The 23,212-nt window shown below is 32.2% G+C and overlaps 1 protein-coding gene across 1 annotated transcript; it reads left to right on the top strand.

Annotated features, from left to right (window-relative positions):
- Positions 1-2,622: 2,622 nt before the first annotated feature.
- On the top strand, positions 2,623-4,904 carry LOC149577363 (uncharacterized). The gene is made up of 4 exons (XM_089832458.1): positions 2,623-2,813; positions 2,913-2,951; positions 3,035-3,501; positions 3,610-4,904. Exons 1-4 carry the CDS (start codon positions 2,654-2,656, stop codon positions 4,093-4,095), a joined length of 1,152 nt encoding a protein of 383 aa, XP_089688584.1. The 5' UTR covers positions 2,623-2,653; the 3' UTR covers positions 4,096-4,904.
- Positions 4,905-23,212: the final 18,308 nt, after the last annotated feature.

Here is a 23,212-nt window from a genome sequence, read left to right as displayed (position 1 = left end):
GTTAGTCTGATAGGAAGTTTCAATTTCAACTACTTGTACTTCTTCCTTAAATGGAAGATCAACATTCAAAATATGGGGATGATGTGTGCAAAACACCCATCTCATATATCACTTCTTTGTCATAAGGTTCCTGCACACTTCTGGCACACTACAAAATTTATAACTATCATATTTAGGTGGTGGTAAAAGTCTTCTCTATGTACTCATGGAGAGTGATGAGACCATATTGCAAACTGATGGGTATGCATGCAAAATAACAAGAACATATTATTCATAAGACCCTAACGCTCTAGTTTCTTGTTGGAGATGTTTTCCCTCTTATCTTCTTCTTCTATTAACACATTTATGTCTCATGAAGGTGCACACACCATATAATAAAATAAAGGAAAATAAAAGTACATGCATAGCTAGCACATAGATAGATTATCGGTATGTACATAAATAGCTTAATTTTAATAGTTTTAGCATACTTTTTGTATGGGAAAAACCCTAGCTCCAAAAATCACATGATGGAGAGGGTTCCCTATAAATACAATGATGTAAGATTTATTCGAAGCAAGTATTTTGATGTAAATAAGATATGTTATTAGTGCTCTCAATCCATGTGTTGTGTTTCTTGCTAGAATGTGAGTTTCTTTTGTGAATTAATTTTTGCAACTAGCAATAAAGTCAATAGTCTTCTTGTGTTTTAATGCTTGTGCGATCATTTGTTTTTCTACAGTTTGTCATGTATAGCCACATAATACCTCTATAGTGACGAATTGGATAAGGGATGTTTTCTACGATACTTGCATCATGATTTGTCTTGTGTGTGCACACTTTTCGTGGCTACAATATTTGTTGAGTTGTGAAAAACATACAATTCTATTATGATTCCATTGACGATTGCCTCGATGAAGTTTTGGACATGCTCCTCTTGATTTTGTTAGTTTCCTACCACCCTTTGAAAAATTAATTCACAAAAGCATTGCCATTATTCTTATGTCCTTTTAGAAATTTACTTTTAGCAATTGTTTGATGTTTTTTGTTACCTTATCTCTAGAATCTACTTCTCAAAATCAAAGGTTAAATTAGGATATCATATAGTTGTATTATTAAAGAGTGCATTCATTCAAAATTCAGAAAAATAAAAAAATAGTGGGTTGCAATCACGTTTTTCATGTTTTATAGATTTACACATATACCAGCAAAGGCCTCCTTGTGAGCATAAATATTAGTCTTCACTTGAGTTAACCAAGTGGTTTTAAAATAACCTTTTGGAGCCTTGGAGTTGGTTATTTGATCAACTTTTCAAGAGAAAGATTCTCATGAATTTATGTTGCTATCATTGTGCAAAATGATTGCTCAACATTCTCTAATGTCATTCAAGCATTCGAAACCCCTAAAACTCAAAAATCTTAAAAAATCAAACATTCATTAGCCTAAAAATGCTAATAGACATGTATACTGTAAACTAACTAAACCAAGAATAATAAAAATTTGAGTAATGCTTTGAACTAACTGAAATAAGAATAATAACAATCTACTATTGAAAATCATGAATAAATTCTCTTTGAGTGTCAGATTAATGAATTACCTTACAGAAATTAGATCCATACATGTTATTGTGAATATGTTGTTAGGCTTTCTAAAGGGGTTTACAAATATAATGATTAAACATTGGGGGGAGAGAGAGAGTAGTCCTCAAAATATAAATCTTTACAAAGTCTAATGGCATTTTTTTCTAACAATCATGCTCCTCTTTATATGTTTTTAAAAAATTTGATCTTCAATATATTTTCAGTCTACCCATTACACACCAATTGCCTAATTAGAATCATCTATGAAATAAAAATATAAAATTATGAATCATTCATATATTAAACTATTCTATATTATTTTCTTTATCAAAATTTTAAAAACTTTTAAATAATTAAATTGTATATAATATCAAGACATACTTTATTAATAAGAAAATCTCATTAAGATTTATTATTTTATAAATTCAGAATTAAACACCACCTTAGAAATCAATTCTACCATAAAACAACAAAAGTCAATGCTTATCCTCTCCTCTACGAAAATATATAAAATGGTCCATGGCTATACAGCCACGAAAATGCACTTCCTTTACATTCCTTTACATTGCTTTTTATAACTTTTCAAAAAACAAATTCTAAGTCCTCTCCTTCCTAAGGAAGTGCATTTTCGTGGCTGTACAGATGTTGCCAAATAAATGTAGACTAAGTCGAAACTCAATGCTTATCGTCCCCGAGAATATATAAATGTAAAGTCGAGACATACTTTACTGAGGGCGACATCTCATCAACTGAGTAAAATACTACGAAACGAGATCCACGTTTACCCTCTTTCCGAGATGTATGCGACTGTCGGGTCACATCTCACCTAAAACCAATTATTATGAAACGATATGAGGTCAATCTTATCGCAGAACAATTTGTAAACCGGGAGCAGAAAAATCTTGGTATATCCTTAAATTAAATTAGTTCATTGATTTGATGTCTTGGAAATTGACAAGTCTGGTAGAAGTAGACGTCATGGTCAGTAAAATGTTGGGAACTGTTTTCTTTTTCACATTTTCAGTAGCTTTTTATTAGTTAGCATTGGCAGTGCAGAATAGAAACTGTTGACGGGCTCAAGCTGCAATCAGAGCATGGCGAACACAGATAATGTAACGGGATTCTTTGTGGCTTGTCGAAATACCGATATAATGACTGCAAAAGAGCTTCTAAAACATGTCGATCCTTCAAGCTTGTTAACGACATGGGAGGGAAGAACATGCTTTCATGCGGCAGTAATAGCACGAGACCCAGGTTCATTTATTCTCTTCATATATATTTTTTGTTTTATTTCATTAGAATCTATTCTTCAATTGTTTCTCACTTTTAACAAAGTTGATTCATGAAGTGCAGATTTGTTACGAGAGCTAGCAGCAAAGCTACCAGTCCAAGGTCATTCTCTTCTTTCTTTCTTTCTAAAATTTAAAAGGCTATGTTTTGCTGGTTTGTTTTGTTTAACTGTCTGATTCTTGCAGATTTAATCAAAACAATAACTACGAAGGACAACAAAGGCGACACAGCTCTGCATTTAGCTGTCAGGAAAAATCGCGTGGATCTGGCCAAAGAGTTGGTAGGCTTGGATGCCAATTTGTGTGACTTTGTAAATAATGAAAGAGAAACTCCACTGAAAATAGCAGCAAGTTTGGGATTCAAAGAAGCTGTAGAGTTTTTAATAACTCGCACATCAAACGCCCTGCACTACATTGTGGAGCTCAACCAAGTCAAACTTGTTCAAATTTTAATGGAGAGGAATCATGGAAAGTTGTCAGAACTTATCAATAACCCATACCAGCCTACCCCGAATGATCCCGATAGAGAAATCTGTGCTTCAAAGTCATCTGATAATGAAGGTAACTGTTCTACAAACAACCACCGAAACCACCCAATTGTTGTGATTGGGGACACGCCTTTGCACATTGCAACAAGGAACAGATATGACCACGTAAGATTCTTCTAGGGTTTGATGCTCACAGCTCTATTCTCTTTCAGGTTTTATGGGTTTGAGAAGGAACTAATTGTCCCTCTTGTTTTTCCCCTTTTTGCGGTGTAGATGGTGAACTTGTTGCTGAAGGTACGTGGGGTGGACAAGTTTGCCCGAAACAGTGAGGACAAGACACCGTATGAAATTGCGAGAGAAGTGACTGCATACCATGAATCTTTTAGGATTATAAGAAAGCTGGCAGATTGTGGAGCGAGTCCCAAGGCATTCATGGACTGTTCACCACAGGTGACCAATGAAAAGCGGGTGAGAGCGAGGAAAGGGGTGAAGGAAGCGTACAAGGCAAGGCGTGATGCAGAATTAGTTGTGGCGGGACTGTTGGCCACCATGACATGTGCAGCTGCTTTCACTGTCCCTGGCGGCTTCGAATCGGACAAGAATGCGAAAGACCTAGGTAGCCCTAATCTTGTGTCCCTCGTTTCTTTTAAGCTCTTCCTCATTTTTGACTGCGTATCCTTCTTTCTATCCCTCTTTGTTTGTATAATGTGGGAGATGAGCTCGGAGCTTACCACGGGGGACAAGATGTTGTTCATATAATGTGGGAGATGAGCTCGGAGCTTACCACGGGGGACAAGATGTTGTTCATGACTATCAACAGTTTAGTGGTTTGCTTCAGCTTTGGCTTCACGTCTTATGGGTTTATGTGTGCAGTGTACGTGATGCTGCAGCATAAGGTTAAGACTTTCTCTTGGGTTGTTTTGGGAACTCTCATTGCCCTTATATTTTGGGGTCATATCGCGTTTTTCCATCAATCAGCACAGTTTGTAGTGAAACGGGCTAGATTCCACCGCCTTTGCGGTGTATCTCGTCTTTTCGATGATATTGTTGAAAAGGTATGGTTTCAAGTAGAATGATGTGGGCTTCTCAGATGTCTCCGTTCGGGTGATGATGTTTCGCAGGATTTAATCACTGGGCATGCTATGTGTTGTGGTCTTGTGAAATTTCTTCGTTCAAATGATGATGTTAACACTAGTGGGCCGACTTCTGAATATGAGGTTCGCATTAACAACTACCCCATTAGTGCCTACGAGCTTAACTCCCGTTCTGCGTCACCGTTCCTGAACCGTACTTGGTAGACCTGCTCCCGGTCTTCGCCCTGAACTCCTTTAGCTGTAATAGTTCGTTCCCTTGTTTAGCTGTCGCGTGTAAATCTGTCACTCTGAAAACTCTTCGATTTCTGTAGAAGTGGTATTTATAATTTGCTTCGTCGGCTGCTTTTGTTTGCTTGATATATATGTAATTACGGGAAAGAAAGGCTCTGAAAACCCAACTAATTATGGTCGTATGCCTATATTGTAGGTTCTTGCACGTTAAAATTAAAAAATATAACTATTTGTTTGGATTCATGGTTGAAGGGTTTGATCATACATGGCTTGATTCTTTATTTGAAGGGCTGGAGGTTTAGATAAGCATATAGTCATATCTAGCTTCTCAACTGAATTTACAAATGGTTACTTCGTCTTCATGCCGCAAACTTTTTGGTTCTATCATTCAGGCATAAGTTTCAACGCTACATGAAGACTTTTATTTTCATGAATTCCAAGATCAAAGCTTTTACTTTCATGAATTCCAAGGTTGATGTAATGGTTTTAGACCAATTCCTTTGTTGATAAATGGATTATCCATAAAGAGAAGTTTCATAATCTTGGATATCATATTTTCTTTCTGATGCGGTTATCTTCCATCCAAACCGTACAGTTGACCAATTTTCAAAAAATTGAAAACATCATGGATTTTCTGAAAATTTCAATAGTTGATCTCATGATCTGCATAGTTTTTAGTTGAAAACAACAAAAAGAAAAAGAAAAAAGTCATTGTGGTTTCCTGAATTTAGATTAAAAAAAATTTAAAAATTGACTTGTTTTGTCTTCAGTGCATTTTAGATGGAGATTAGCCTATCCCTTTTCTTTCTAGACTTGTAGGTTTCTTATTGGCAAGTTGCTCTAGCCAAGTTTCATAATCTTGGACATCAAATTTTATTTCTAGACTTGGGCTTTCTGTTGGCAAGTTATTATTCCAACTTGTTTTGGTGGAAGCCCTATCTTTCCCAAGAAAATTTTAGTTGTGTTTCAGATTCTTTTCATGATTGTCATTTTTGTTGATCTCCATTTAAGATTGCTTATATAATTTAGAAAAAAAAAATCATTGTAATTTTATTTAGGCCTCAATAGAAAGTTACAAGGTTCTTCATTACATTGCTTATGAGTTTTGTCATCTCCTATGGGATGGTAGAGGATTGTGGCTTTGTATGTATAGTGTTTCACACTTAATGTCATTTAGATTATTCATATTTTTCACATGTGCAAATGAAGCATTAATTATCTTGATTTGACATCATATGTTATCTCTAATTATCATTCTAGATGAATTTCTTATAAGGGGAATTAGGTTTCAACCACCATTCTCTCCATGAAGCTTACATGTCATATTAAAGGAACTTTTTTCTTATGATGTGAGGCTTCAAAACCCTAGGTTTCTAGAATGGTTTAATGTTCAATGACAAGCTTTCCATCGACCAACAAAATATTGATTGGTTCCTTATTTTGTAAGATAAAGATGGCTTTTTTTAAAGGTTTCATTTTGTAGGCGCTTTAGATTTCCCAAGAAGTTAAAATTCAAAACTTATAGAACGTGTTCTCTAGATCTTTCATGACTAATTTATGGAATGAAATTAAAGACAAGTTTACCTCTCCACTCCATATTGGTATACATTTTATATAATTGTGAAGATGATTCTAATTGATAGGGTTCTCAAAATTTATATCAATATTTTCCAACCATGGTGGAAATATGAAAAATTGGGTCCAAAACCCATCTTTCACAATAAAAAAAAATCATAAAGATTGTTGGTTTTCTACCTATTTTCTCATGGTTTTTATGGTAGACTAGTAATGACATATGTGATTGCTAGACTATTCGTGGCAATGTAGATTTCGTACCATTTGGTTGATTTGTTTTCCTAATAATCATCTCATTTCCTTTGGTGTATTATTTTCCAAGGTGTACTTGTGGGATCTAGCTTATCTATTTTAGGCATATAAAACACTCTTTTTTCTTTACATAAGTAGTCAAACCTTTCGAAATTGATCCATGGTTTTTTCAAGACTTCTCAGTTAGAGTTTCTTGGCACATGTTCCTTTCATGGTATATGCATTATATCCATCATAAGTTCAACTACATCAATCACACTTTCAAGGTGGAGACTCTCTCCAATATATGGAAAGATTAAAATAATCAACACTATTTGGCAACCCCTTTATTGATCAATATATTTTACATTTTGTAAAGCAAACACTTCTTTAATATCTTATTATAGATCTCTGTGCAAGATAAAAAGTTATAATGTATGTTTCTAACTTATGAATGGTCCTCAACCACTATAGCAATTTCCTCATTATGCAACAACACGATTTTCTCCGGCTCCCTCCTAATAGGCCCTAGCATGAATGAAGTCTTTTTGCACAAGTGCCTATGATACTCACTCTTAGGCTTCCACTTAATTATAGGATGATATTAATGATAATGGAGTTGGTTTTATCTTTCTTGTTGATGCTTCACTTCTTCTCCACTTATGTGGGAACCTTCATGTGGCCTAAATATTAGTATACATTAAACATTGATGGCGCTTTTCAATGCAACCCTAATCAAGCTATAACTTTAACACTTGTAAGAAATTTAAGAGTAGAATCTTAGTGGCTACCATTAAAAGATTACTAGGTAATATAAATAATATGGTTACTGATGGGCCTTGAGTTAACTATTAATTAGAATATAATTGACCTCATGATTGAAAATACTATATGTTAATCATCAAAACTTTAGGAAAGAAAAGATTTTGAAATTAGAAACTTGAAATATTTATTCAAATGTACCAACTAATTACTAAATTTAGTAGCTGTGAAGTGATGTATTCTTACAAAGAATTCAACACCCTCAATGATAAAGTTTCCAACATTAATATAGGTAATCAAATATATTTCCTAGAAATAGAAAGTCTATCTTAGTAGAAATCTTATAAGCATTCATTCTTGGATGATTGGCTTTGTTTTTTAATAATTGTCTTATTTATGCTAATCCAATGCTTTTTATGTTTATGTATTATTGATTATGTAAGGGTTCTAGAATGATCCAAAACCTTTATAAATCATTAAAAAAGTATATAAATAAAAATAAAAATCTAAACAATAGAACAAGGAAATTACCAAAAATATAATAGATATGGAACACATTAGCATACATATAAGCTAAAACATCATCTTTGAGTTGGTTTTCTAACAACATGATTGGAGGAGAAGATACTTTATTTGTAAGACTACTTTTCCTATGTTGGCATATGTCCAAGTAGATCCATCATCAAAGAATACAATTATTTAATATGGGAGGAAGAATAAAATCTAGAATGAAAATAAAAACTATGAGTAAAAGGATAGGAAAGGGTTGTGTTAACCAAATTCATGGTTAGAGGTGTTGGATACAATTGTTAATTATGTATTGTCTTTGATGTTACAAAAATGTCATATCAGTTATCAGACAGAGTATATCGAGCTCAAATGATCAGCAAAGCAATTAATAGTGTCTACCGAACATTCATGAACATTACTTAGTAAAGTTAATGTCTACCGAGCTCCCAAGGTTAACAAAGGAAACTTAATATCTACCGAGTTCCCAAGGTTAACAAAGGAAAGTTAATTTCTACCGAGCTCCCAAGGTTAACAAAGGAAATTTAATGTCTACCAAGCTCCCATGGTTAACAAAGAAAAACCAATGTCTACCGAGCTCACTCGATTATCAAAGGAAATGCGGTAGAGAGTTAGCTTTTACCGAGCTCCAAAGGTCAGCAAAGGAAGGTCAATGCTAACCGAGCTCACTCGGTCTCCAAAGGAGTTTTGCAGGGATTATAGTGTTTATCGAGCTTCATTTGTTTAACACTAGTAAACCATTCTAGAGCAATGGTTACCAAGCTAGGTTGGCCAGCAAAGGATTTTACTGTTTTGATATTAAGTTTAATTATTTTATGCGGCCGACTGATGTAATGATTTTTTTATATATTGTAACCTATATTGAAGCTGACTTGATAATCTGAAAGGTATATATATAGATGCTCAAGATTTTGAATTGGTGTGAGAGTGAATAAATGGATAAGGATGAGATAAGCAAATATTGAGCGAATTCTGATGAAGGATTAGATATCCTGGAGGAGCTGCAAAGTTGTATTCGATCAGTAAGGATTTAGTAAAGCAAAATAGAGATTTGTAATCAGCAAAAGATAAGTTACATATCATTCAGGTCACCTCATTGTTGTTTTCTAATCATTGTAACAGTGAATCTAGAATCTCTTAACAGAGTTGGTTTAACAGCCATTTTGTAAATCCTCTAACAACGTGATAGTTTAGTTGAATTGTTCTCAAGACCTCTAAACAGGCCACCCCTAATAGGGTGATTAAATCCTCTAACAAGGTCACACCTAACAGTGTGTTTTGTAACCTTTAACAGGGTTGGCTCCTAACAAGGCTCACTTCAGAAGAGTGAAAATTGGTGACTAGTTACTTGGTGGTTTTTTCCATATTGGGTTTTCACGTTAAATCTGGTGTCTCTTGTGTTCATTTATTTTAATTTTTGCAAGCATATTAATAAATGCTAGATAATCAGTAATTAGTTACAGTATTCCTGCACTGTTTATCGAGTATCAACAGTAAGTAAAGACATCTACGGGATTTACTTTTGGAATTGAATTTTATGGTAACTGATTCACCCCTCCCCTCTTAGTTACTTCATCTATATTTTCAACAATTTTTATCAGAGCTTTTGGAGCTTACAGGACAAGATTTCAAGGATCTAAGCCAAAGATCAAGATGTCTTATAAGAGAGAAATTCCAAGACTTAATAGGGACAACTTCTCAGGATGGCAAGGGTTGATGAGACTTCATCTAGCTTCTATTGGAGATACAAGACTAAATACCTTAATGAAAAATATTGAAAAACAACCGGTACACTATCTATCAATGATATTGCTAAAAAGAAGACCCACAATATTATGATGATAGATATAACATCTGCTCTAAGTTATGAAGAATTTGATGACATCAAAGACTGCAAATCTACTTTTGAAATGTGGGAAAAGCTGAAAGAAGTCTATGGAGGAGATAATAATGTAAGAAGAGCCAAAGCAGAAAGTTTGAGAGGACAATTTGATGAAATGAGGATGAGAGAGGATGAAAACATTGCAAGATATGTTGAAAGAGTCAAAGCATGTGTCAGTATAATCAAAGCATCTGGAAGAAATATCAAGGAAGAGCTAGTTATAAGTAAAGTTCTTAGAACTCTACTTCCCATGTATGGAATCAGAGTTTCTACAATTCAAGAAAGAAAATGTGAAGCAAATCATAAGATAAATCTCGAGACCATAGTTGGAAGATTAACTGCATTTGAACTAGAGAACTTTGACAACTATGTTCCAGCTTCCAAAAAAATTGAGTCAGCATTTGAAGCCAAGCTTTCACTCAAGGAGAAAAGTAAAAAGAAAAAGGAATCTCACTTAGAAAGTGAAGATAAATCTGACCAAAGTTCAGATAGTGATCTTCAAGTGATTGAAGCTCTACTAGCAAGAAAATATTCTAGAAGTAGAGGAAAATATAAAGGTAAAGTTCCTCTAATCTATTTTTCATGTGAAGAAGTTGGTCATATTGCTGCTAGGTGCCCAAACAAGAAGAACAAAGATTACAAGAAAGGTTACAAGTACAATGACAATAAAGACTTCAAATCATTCAGGGATAAAGGTAAGAAAACATGTTTTATGGCTAAAGATTCTAATGATTCTAATAATGAAGAAGAAGATGAAATTGTCTACATTATTGTGAAAGATGAGTTTGATAATGATGAGGAAATGGCACTTATTTCTCATATGAGAAAAAATGGTACATGGATCATAGATAGTGGTTGTTCTCATCACATGACTAGTGATAAAACTAAGTTTGAATACTTTGAAGGCTATGATGGTGGCAGTGTAAGATTTGGAAACAATGAACCTTGCTATATAAAAAGAAGAGGAAGAATCTCTCTAACCAAAGAACTTATATGTGATAATGTCTATTGGGTAGAAGGACTAAAGCATAATTTATTGAGTGTGGCAGAGCTACTCAATAATGGATTCAAAGTAGAATTCATGCATGGAAAAGCAAGACTGCTGGATGGCAAAGGAAAATTGATTGGATCAGACATTCAAACAAAAGGTAACTTATTTTATCTTGAACTTGGTGAATGTTCATGTTTTATTGGTCAAGTTGAAGAAATTTCGTTATGACATAAAAGGTTGTGTCATGTAAATTTTGATAACTTGGTAAAGATAAGCAAATTCAAGAAAGTGAAAGGCATTCCTAACATAAAGAAACCTAAGGTCGGTTTATGCAAGAATTGTCAAATTAGTAAAATGGGAAAGATTAGTTTTAAAAGTAAAAACTATTAGTCTGAAGATATATTATAAATTGTGCATACTAATTTATGTGGACCCATTGGAATTGAAAGCTATACTGGAGAAAAGTTCTTCATTCTTTTTGTTGATGATTACTCAAGAATGATGACTATCATGTATCTAAGGAACAAATCAGAAGTATTTGACAAAATCAAATGGTATTTGGCTAGAGTAGAAAAGGAAACAGCAAAAAGATCAAAATGCTTGAGGCCAGATAGAGGAGGAGAATTCATTTCACATGAGTTCAATAACTTTTGCATTGAAAGAGGAATCAAAAGACAGGTATCAGCCCCCAGAACTCCTGAACAAAATGGAATAGCTGAAAGGAGGAATAGATTTATCATGGATTGTGCAAGAACCTTAATGATTGAAAAGAACATTGCTATCAAATAATGGAAGGAAGCTATCAGCACTACAGTTCATACCTTGAATTGAGTACAGCTTAAAAAGAACTCATTCAAAACTCCCTATGAGCTATGGTATGGCTATAAACTTAATGTAAGTTATCTAAAAGTATTTGGAAGTAAATGTTACATTTTGAAAGAATCTAGAAAAGAAAAATTTGTTGTAAAAGGTGACGAAGGAATATTTTTGGGATACTCTTGCAAAAGTAAAAAATATAGATGTTTGAACTTGTCTACTTACAAAGTCATAGAAAGTGCACATGTGAAAGTTGATGAGTTTTCAGAAAGGACTGAAGAAGTAAGCAAAAAGGAACTAGAAGATTATAGAAGGTTTGTTTTCACTGAACTTGATGTAGTACCAATCAATCAAGAATCTTCTACTCTTGAGTCATCAGTAATCGAGTTACAGGTAGTTCAAACCAAGCTACAGCAACCCGAGTTACATGCAAATGCTACCGAGCAAGTGTCTACTGAGTCTGAAGGACCTGAGCCAATATCTACCAAGCCAGAACAGCCAAAACCTAAAATTGAAGTACAAGAGGATAACAATGAAATTCTTTCAAATGGAAAGGAACCTGTATTAGCAAAATATGTTAGGAGAGATCATTCAACAGATCAGATCATTGGAGACAAATCTTATAAAGGAACCATGACAAGAAGCAAGTTGAAAGGTACTTGTTTACTTGCTGATTTTGAATCTAGAAATCTTAATGATGCATTGGGAAATGATAGTTGGATTGAGGCTATGAATGAAGAGATAGAACAGATAGAGAAAAATAAGACATGGGCTCTTGTACTTAGGCTTAAAGATAAAAATGTGTTTGGAACTAAGTGGGTATTCAGAAACAAGTTGGATGAAGATGGTAAGGTATCAAGAAACAAAGCAAGACTAGTATGCAAAGGTTATGCTTAAGAAGAAGTAATAGACTATGGAGAAACTTTTGCTCCTATCGCAAGATTGGAAGGAGTCAAAACCTTACTAGCATATGCTGCACACAAAGAATTGAAAGTTTATCAGATGGATGTCAAGTCAACATTCTTCAATGGTATACTAGATGAAGAGGTTTACATTGAGCAACCTAAAGGTTTTGTTGATCCAGATAAGAAGAACATAGTCTGCAAATTACACAAGGCATTGTATGGTCTAAAACAAGCCCCTAGAGCATGGTATGAAAGATTGCATAACTATCTTATTCAGATTGGTTTTCAAAGAACTAATGATAACAGTAGCTTGTATATAAAGGAAGGACCAGATAATAAGACTTTTTTGGTAGAAATATTTGTAGATGATACTATTTTCACAGGAAATGATGATCTATGCAAAGAATTTTCAGAGCAAATGAACAAGGAATTTGAAATATCTATGTTTGCTGAAATCAAATTATTTGTTGGTCTTCAAATTCAACAGAATAAAAATGGTATCTACATCACTCAATCAGAATACATCAAGGAAATATTGAAAACATTTGGTATGGAATATTGTAAACCAGTTGGGACTCCTATGTGTACTAGATTAAAACTTACCAAAGAAGATGAATCAAAAGAAGTAGATCAAACATTGTATAGATCTATGATTGGAAAGTTGCAGTATGTAGTTCATACTAGGCCAGATATTGCCCTTGCAGTTGCTATTGCAGTAAGATTTTCAGCAAAACAAAAAGAAAACCACATGATGACAATCAAAAGAGTAATGAGATATTTGAAAGGAATTGAAGATTATGGTTTATGGTACAAATTTGGAGGTAATCTAGATTTAAAAGTGTTTACTGATGCTGATTGGGCAGGAAACCTTGATGACAAAAATAGTACAAGTGGAGGAGCATTCTTTCTTGGAAAGAGGTTGGTTTCTTGGACAAGAAAAAAGAAAAATTGTACATCCCAATCTTTAGCAGAGGCAGAGTATGTTGCTGCAGTAGTAAACCGTTCTAATATTGTTTGGTTTAAACAATTGTTGGGAGGCATGAAGGTAGAAATCAAAGAACTAGTTGTTATGTTCTATGATAATACAAGTGCAATCAACATATCTAAGAATCCAGTGATGCATTCCAAAACCAAGCACATTGCAATAAAATATCATTTTGTCAGAGAATTGGTGCAAGACAAGGAGATCAGATTGGAATATATTCATACAAAGGAACAAATTGCTGACATATTCACAAAGCCATTACCTAAGGATGCATTCTTGTATCTAAGAGGTAAGTTAGGGGTCATTCCCCTATCTGAAGTTCACTAAAATGAAGTCTTAGTGATGCATCAACGCATACCAAGTTGAAGATCTATCAGTTGATGCATTATAATCAAGTAATATTGCATATGAATTAGTACTAAAGGTACATTAAAATCCATTTGAGTTGTGTTGTCTTTGGTATGTGTTGTCAAAGTGGGAGAGTTTTACTATCATATCTTTCTAAAATTTATTTGAGAGGAAGAGTTTGCTATGGAACTCCTTCACAGAAGGAGATTATTAAAAGAGGGAGAGTTTTTTATCTAATAAAGAAAGTTGTCTTGACAGAAAAAGACTTGTTAGACTTGTTTTCAAATTTCATTCTACTATGACATGTTGTGTTGTCATCAATGCCAAAGGGGGAGATTTTTGGATACAATTGTTAATTGTGTATTGTCTTTGATGTTACACAAATGTCATATCAGTTAGCAGACAAAGTCTACTGAGCTCAGATGATCAACAAAGCAATTAATAGTGTCTACCGAACATTCATGAACATTACTTAGTAAAGTTAATGTCTACCGAGCTCCCAAGGTTAACAAAAGAAAGTTAATATCTACCGAGCTCCCAAGGTTAACAAAGGAAAGTTAATATCTACCGAGCTCCCAAGGTTAACAAACGAAATTTAATATCTACCGAGCTCCCAAGGTTAACAAAGGAAAGTTAATGTCTACCAAGCTCCCAAGGTTAACAAAGGAAAGTTAATGTCTACTAAGCTCCCAAGGTTAACAAATGAAAGTTAATGTCTACCAAGCTCCCATGGTTAACAAAGAAAAATTAGTCTCTACCGAGCTCACTCGGTTATCAAAGAAAATGTGGCAGAGAGTTAGCTTTTATCGAGCTCCAAAGGTCAGCAAAGGAAGGTCAATGCTAACCGAGCTCACTCGGTCTCAAAAGGATTTTTGTAGGGATTGTAGTGTTTACCGAGCTTCATTTGGTTAACACTAGAAAACCATTCTAGAGCAGTGGTTACCGAGCTGGGTCAGCTAGCAAAGGATTTTACTGTTTTGATATTAAGTTTAATTATTTCATGCGACCGACTGATGTAATTATTTTTTTAGTTATTGTAACCTATATTTAAGCCAACTTGATAATCTAAAAGGTATATATATAGATGCTCACGATTGTGAATTGGTGTGAGAGTGAATATATGGATAAGGATGAGATAAGCGAATATTGAGAAAATTTTGATGAACGATTAGATATCCTGCAGGAGCTGCAAAGTTGTATTTGATCAGTAAGGATTCAGTAAAGTAGAAAAGAGATCTGTAATCAGTAAAAGATAAGTTGCATATCATTCAGGTCACCTCATTGTTACTTTCTAATCATTGTAACAGTGAATCTAGAATCTCTTAACAGAGTTGGTTTAATAGCCATTTTGTAAATCCTCTAACAAGGTGACAGTTTAGTTGAATTGTTCTCAAGACCTCCAACCAGGACACCCCTAATAGGGTGATTAAATCCTCTAACAAGGTCACACCTAACAGTGTGTTTTGTAACCTTTAACAGGGTTGGCTTCTAACAGGGCTCAGTTCAGAAGAGTGAAAATTGGTGACTAGTTACTTGGTGGTTTTTACCATATTGGATTTCCACATTAAATCTGGTTTCTCTTGTGTTCATTTATTTTAATCTTTGCAAGCATATTAATAAATGCTAGATAATCAATAATTAGTTACAGTATTCCTGCATTGTTTACTGAGTATCAACAGTAAGTAAAGATATCTAAGGGATTTATTTTTGGAATTGAATTTTATGGTAACTGATTCACCCCTCCCCTCTCAGTTACTTCATCTATATTTTGAACAAGAGGATCACTTTAAGAAGTTAGTGGATGAGTAGTAAGAACAACTATTTTAAATTGAGGATGATCTTTAGGAGCATTAAAATCAACTTCTAGTCATATGTTAATAAAAAATGGAAATAAAGTTTGAGCTACAAGAGAAAGAAGATACAGATGAGTTTCTAAAATAGTAGAATCATTATCCTAATTAGTAGAGTAATTAGTGAGACAATAAAAAAGACCATTCATCCACCAAGTTCAATAAGTTTACATAGAAGAGTTGTGAGGTTAGTTTGAGGCCATGTGTCCAGTAGCAAAATACTTCTGCAACAAAATGTAATGTACCCATAATCAAAGGATAGTGTCCAAGGAATTTTATTAAGCTTTGAAATATCTTTCAAAAGATTTTGAGAGATCAATATGCTATAAATTTATCATAAGAACTATGAGAACATATAGTAGTTATCAAATCCACTTTTAGTAAAGGATCTATAGCATCACCTATCCTCACATAAGTAGATTGTAGAGAAAATATAAGGGGAGAACATACACTCTCATCTAAATAGGAGAAACATTAGTAGACTCTTTTAGAGAGTTGAAAGAATAGGTCAATAAATAGATCCAAAATCTATTCTCATTCCCTATTAGCTAAAATTATTTTAATCATTATAAGGATGAAAACCAATAACAAGGAATCCTCTACCACTAGGGTAAATTTCTAGTTTACTCTCTCCTAGAGGCATCAAGTTTTATGAAATTCACTAGTGTATGTCACTAAGTGATGACCATAGATAACTATATTTTCATATCAAATTGTTACTTAAAAACAAAGACTCGTTGTAATTACTTTATGGCCTAGATTCACATTCACTCTAGAGAAAATACATAATCGTGTATCCTATATATTTCTTGCACATGGTTTATGTAAAAAGGCCAGAGAAATTCTTAGTTTACAATGTTGTCGTTCTAGTTTGGTTAAGGCAATGGTTACAAAAAAATTAGCAGAAAGAGGTTGAAGTTGAAATGGCACTTGAGTTGTATGAAATTCTAAACCAAGTCAACAACAAACAAGAGTATAAATGCAAGGCCAAAAATTTTGGAAAGATCATTAGAGGAGAGTTTGGATCTAGAATTTTTATAGTTTGTAGTGCCTACAGTCAATAAAGAAAAGGAGGCAATGTCACATAGTTCAATATGGGGCACACCTCTTAAGAGGTCATTGGGGAGTTTGAGGACTCTCTACATACAATGAAAGAAAAGATGAGGAAATTGGAAGGGAAATATCAAAAACTAAAAGGAAAGAACAAGGCCTTTTGTGAATATCAAAACAACATATCTTATATAGTGAGAGAAGAGAGCCAAACCTTTGTTCCTCCTACAGTTCTTCATGTTGAGTTAGTGGAGGGTATTGAAGGAATCAATCAAATTTCTTAGAATGTAGAAGGTTGGGTAGAAGACATCCAAAATAAGGCATACAAATTTGTTGAGGACTTGGTGAAAATTCACGAAGGGAAATTGGTCATTCTCTCAGGAGTATAGTTTATGGATGAGGCATGAAGGATGAACATATTTATCAAGATTAGGTAACCTAACATCTACAAGATTTAATGGAGAAAACTAGACATATTTTGGTCAATGGTGGAGAGGAGAGGCATATGACTTGGCCTAGTGTTATAGTGTAGCAATTATCACAAAGGAAATGTCTGAACATTTCAATGAGGAGTCCACTTAATTCAAAAAGGTAGTTAAGAACATCAAGCAATGGGTCTCCAGTGCAGTTGTGTCACTATTATCATTGAGATTGGCTAGGGATGAAGTAACCTAAATAGAAAATTGGAAGAGTTCTTTTGGTTAAATTGCTTCCCAAAGGAAAACTTTGAGAAATTCTTAATTTTGTCAAATTGTCATCCACACAACCTAGGGCTTGTTGAATTGGGAAAGTAGTTTGAAAAAATATGAACGAGAGATAATAGTCCTAGAATTCAAACAAAAATAAATGTCAAGCATTATTGTTGATGATTTGGGGATTGTGTTGAGGAAGTTCCATGGAATGGTCATGTCTAGAGTACGAAATAATAATTGTGCAAGCTCTCCAGGCCTTTACCAAAATCAAGATCCTTAGTTTATAACCTCTTGAATTCTGAGAATCCAACAAATTTGATTTGCATCTCTATCAATTTTTTTTTCCTTTGAATCAAGGCATCTACAACTCTATTAGGCTTCTCATTCATTTTCTTCAAAACAAAAGTGCACCTTCTAAAAAACTCAACCTATTTTAAAACTCTTTAATTCAACTTTCCTTACAATTCAATTATTATAAAGCTTGATGGCCAGTAAATACGACAAACCCTTTAGGTAAAAGATAATGTCTCAACTTCCTTAATGGTTGAGCTATAGAATAAAACTCTTGATTATAAACAAAATATTTTATTTTGGCATAATTCAACTTGTCACTCAAATAAGTAATGGGTTTACCTTCTTTTCTAACCGCAACTCTAATGGCATTGTCACTAACATCACAATGTGCTTGAAATAGCTAATTAAAATTGGGAGGGGTCAAAATATGTTGTTTTGTAACTTTTCTCTTTAAAAAATCAAAACTCTTTATTTCTCTAGCATTCCACTTAAACTTTTTTATATCACCCCTTATGTTTCAATTATGGGCCCACATTTACTACTAAAAAATTGCTTAACTTTTTGTAAAAGCTAGCCAAGTTAAGAAATGATCTTACCTCAATAGCACTCCTAAAGTGGGTCATTCAAGGATAGCCTTCACTTTCTCTAAGTCCATTTTAAAACCATTTGCTAAAACCAAAAACTAGAAGCACACTAACTCCACAAAATTGTGCTTTTTAAGGTTAATCTACAACTTTTCTTCCCTTAAGCTAAAAGACCATACAAATATACATTATATGCTCTTCTAATGTCTTATTGAAGATTAAAATATCATCTAAGTTCTAAAAAAAATTAAAAACTTACAAATTATTTCTGTAACAACTCATTTATGGGTCACACGATTGTGCTCCATGCATTGGTTAGCCCAAAAGGCATGATTAACCACTTATACGAGCCCTCCTTTATCTTGAAAAGTATTTTACATTCATCTCATCTATTTTGTCTATGGTAATATCCACTCTTTAGATCTATTTTGTGAAGTTATTAACTCCACTCAAACAATCCTTGATATCATCCATCCTTGGAAAAAGAAACCTATACTTGATAGTAATCTTATTAATAGCCTAGGAATACGTATACATGCTCCATTCTACATTTATCTCTAGTACTAAACTTTTAGTACCACACATGGACTCATACTCTCTCAAATAAACACCTTCTATAACAACTCTTACACTTGTCTATTCAATTCTTCACTCTTTGTTGGAATCATTTTATTGGTTGCCTTATTTTCCAAACTCGCCCTAGGGATCAACTCCACTTGATGATTAATATTTCTTATGGGTGAGAATCCATCATGTATACTATTAAATACAATATCCTAAAACTTATCCAAAAAATGTACAACTTCTACAAGGACATATTCTAGTTCCTCTTTATCAACATTTTGAATTAAAGAAAAATGCATATACACATGCTTCATGCCTTCTAGAAACTTCCTTCCATCAACTAAACATACTCTTGCACTAATGCATACAATTTCCTTAATTTCTTTCAATAGCTTTATCTTGTGTTAGACGACATTCTTTGTCAAAGAATAGATATTTGCATAGCCATCATGTATTTCATGATGATTAAATTATCATCAATCTTCCTCACAACATATGACAAACATCCACAAGCATAATATCACATTATGCCTTTGTTGGTAGTGTGCCAAAATGGTTAAACCACTTTGTGTGAATTTTGTAAGTATGTTGATTGTATTGGGCATTGATAGGCCAATCTATTGGTGCAATGATAATCATTGCCCCTAACAAGTGGTATCAAAGCTTAGTCACAAGTTTGAAACTACATAGGTCGCAACAAGTGACACTAGGAGGGGGATTTTTAGCATTGTGGTACTATCCCTTACAGGTTCCATGAAATGGTCAAACAAAACCACTTGTGATATCTATAAGTATAGTGGTTGCAACAGACATTGAAAGGTCAATTTTTTGGTGCAATAACAATCATTGTTTCTAACAACCTCTTCACAGTTTTCAATTTTGAAATGTATCAAACATTGTTCATTGAACAAAGCCTTGGGATCCTTTTACAACCAAGCAGTTTAATAGGAATTCAAATGCTTCCTTCTAACTTCAATTTGTGAATCATTTCTTTTGAAACAAGGTTATCAGTACTATCACCATCTTACCATTACAATTACATCTTTGTGAAACAAATTCTTCCTTTTTCACAAGTTCCTTCCCATCATTGTACAAGACTCTTCTTGTAACAAGCAACTTTCCTCTTTCAACATCTTCAAAAAAATGACAACTATAGTGCCTGCCCCTAAGTTACATTTTTGCTATCATTGCCAAACTCTTTTAGGCCAATTTTATGTTTGATGATTAGTGGTTTTGTTTTAAGATTATCAAATATTGTTTTACATTCAAGTAATTATATGATGAGGTTACTTGGTACTCTATATTTCATGTATGCATGATGGTTATTCAGTGTTTTTAGTTATTGATGATGATTAGTAAGATAGTTTATTATAACATGTGTTTTCTTATGGATACTTACCCCATATTGCATGTGTATGGTGTGCATTTTTATTTTCTTTATGTATGGCATTTTTGATGTGGTTAAGGAAGGGAGTCGTAGTCACCTGCTAGTCAAGTTCTACATGATGCACCACTTCCTGCCATTGCCTATTTAGCTTAGAATATTGTGTCTATACATGTGTGAATTTTATGCAAGTTGCAAGTACCAGGTAGGATGAGCTTACCCTATCACATTATCTCAATGGTAAGAGAGGGGAGAAAAATTCTTGAGTCCAAATCATAAACCTTTAAGCCATTTTTCCTCATTGAAAATTAGGATAAGTATTTAAATTCTGTACCCTCCGAATGCATCTAATGATGTTACTTCGTGATTATAACCCTTTGTTTGATTTAGTATGTGTTTCGCGATGATGGGTTTTTGTATGTTGCTTTATGAGTCTTTGGTGTATTTTCTATTAATTAAGTCTAATTAAAAAAATTAAAATTAATGATTTAATTTAATGGAAAATTATTATGATAGTTGAATATTTAATTATATTTAATTAATTGAGAGATTAATTAAATAAAAAGAATTAAATTTGAAGATAAAAATTTTAAGTATAAATTTAGAACGTGATAATATTTAGTTAATTTACTAACAATATATTTAGAGTTCATTTTTAAATAAATGCGAAATATTATATTATTTGAGTTAATAAATATTTTATCAATTAAGTTTCTAAAATGAGTTAAAAAGTGAAAAGATATTAAATTATTAAAAAGATTCTAGATCGCATGATGCGTGCATGAGTTGAAAATAGAAGAAATCAATTCAAAGGATTAAACATGTGGACTTAATAAAGATATTTTAATTTTATAAAGTGTGCTTGAGATTAAAGTTAATAAACTAATTAAAATATAAGTCAAGTGGAAAATTAAATAAAGTAATTTAATAATCCATTTGAAGTGCATGAAAATATAAAAGATAAGGTAAATAAAGGTCAATTTTAGAGTTTAACTCTTGTGAGCAAGAAGTCCTCTCAGGTGAATGCACAATTAGTGTCCCGATTTGAGGAGAAAACTCCTTATCACAACTTTGAGGTTCATTTTCGAAGGACCGCAAATTTTGGAAGACGAATTTAAGATGCAAAATTTGGAAGCGAATTTTAAGAGAATTTTGGTATAATTTTTAGAGGAAGGTTCTTGAAGAGGAGCGTATATATGTATGTAAGTATATATACACACACATATATACATATATATGTATATCTATATACATATCTACATATGTATATATGTATATATATATGTATATATGTATACATATGCAGATATGTAGATATGTATACATATATACATATACAGATCTATATATGTATATATGTATACATTATATATATATATATATCTATCTACACACACACACACACACACACACACACACACACACACACATATGTATGTATGTATACAATTACAATTATACATACATACATACATACATATATGTATGTATGTATGTATGTATGTATGTATGTATGTATGTATGTATGTATGTATGTATATATATATATATATATATATATATATATATACATGTATACATACATACATACATACATATATATAAACGTGTATATGTATGTATACATATACACGTATATATATGTATGTATGTATGTATGTATACATGTATACATACTTACATATACATATATATACATGAACATATATATTCATATATATATACATGTATATATATACATATATATACATATATATATATATATATGTATACATGTATAGATATATATGTATACATGTATACATATATATCTATATATGTATACATATATACATCTATATATGTATGTATGTATACATATATATATATATATATATATATATATACATGTATATACATACATGTATATGTATACATATATATATATGTATATATATATATGTATGTATATACATGTATATACATACATACATATATATATATATATATATATATATATATATATATATATATATATATATATATATATATATATATATGTATGTATGTATATACATGTATATACATACATATATATATATATATATATATATATATATATGTATACATATACATGTATATACATGTATATACATATATGTATACTAAATTGGGGTAACATTTATTTAAGTTTTTTTTAAAATAATAATTAAAGAGAATTTTTTTTAAAAATAATAATTTAACTTACCTTCTTACTTGTCAATGGCTTCATATATGCCTACACCTGCATATTCGTAGTGGGCATTTAAAGCGTGGCCTTTTTTTTCAAAGGAGGCCACACAACTACATTGAAAGCCAATGGTCCTTTATATGTTGGGTTATGTTTAAATGTAAGTTTTTTTTTTATAATAATAATAAAAAAGGGGATTTTTAACATTTATTATTATTATTGAATAATAATTTTATATAAATTTTAATATAAATTATAATTTTAGTAATGAATTTTAATGTATTAATTTTATTATTACTTAGTAATATTTTAAGGATAAGTTTTATAATATTTATTAATCGGGATTTAATTCAAAGATTTATTTATTCATTCATTGAGTTAATTAGTGATATAAATATATACATATATATAATGTTTATTAAAGAATTTTGTTTATAGATATTGAATATTAATTAATTATTAATTATTAATTTAGAAAGGAAAATGGATATTGGAACTAATTGGAATTAATGATAAAATCATGAAAATTATATTGATTATTTATAAATTCAATTATTAATGAAATTGCGTTTATTTTAATTTAATAATCAATTATTATTATTATTATTATTTAATAAATGATTATTAATACTTTTAAGTCATGATGTGATTTATTTTATTATCAGAACGAGATAGGGTTTAATTAAACCGATTAACTGAGGAACTCATAGTAACACTGGAAACTTAAACTTTATTGTTCTTCTCAACTTTGTATTTTCAAATCAAACCAGCTGATCAATTATGATGTTTTCTATGTATTGTTTATGTTTTGGGGTTGATTAGATGTTGACAAGTTTAGCTTGTTACTAGAGGCTCGGGGGTTATGCGATTGTAATGATATGATGATTTGTTCTCGATCTTT

The sequence above is a fragment of the Cupressus sempervirens genome, chromosome 1 (assembly GCF_028749045.1).
Source record: "Cupressus sempervirens isolate cs-2001-9-10 chromosome 1, ASM2874904v1, whole genome shotgun sequence".
NCBI lineage: Eukaryota > Viridiplantae > Streptophyta > Pinopsida > Cupressales > Cupressaceae > Cupressus > Cupressus sempervirens.
This window is presented reverse-complemented; position numbering and strand designations above follow the sequence as displayed.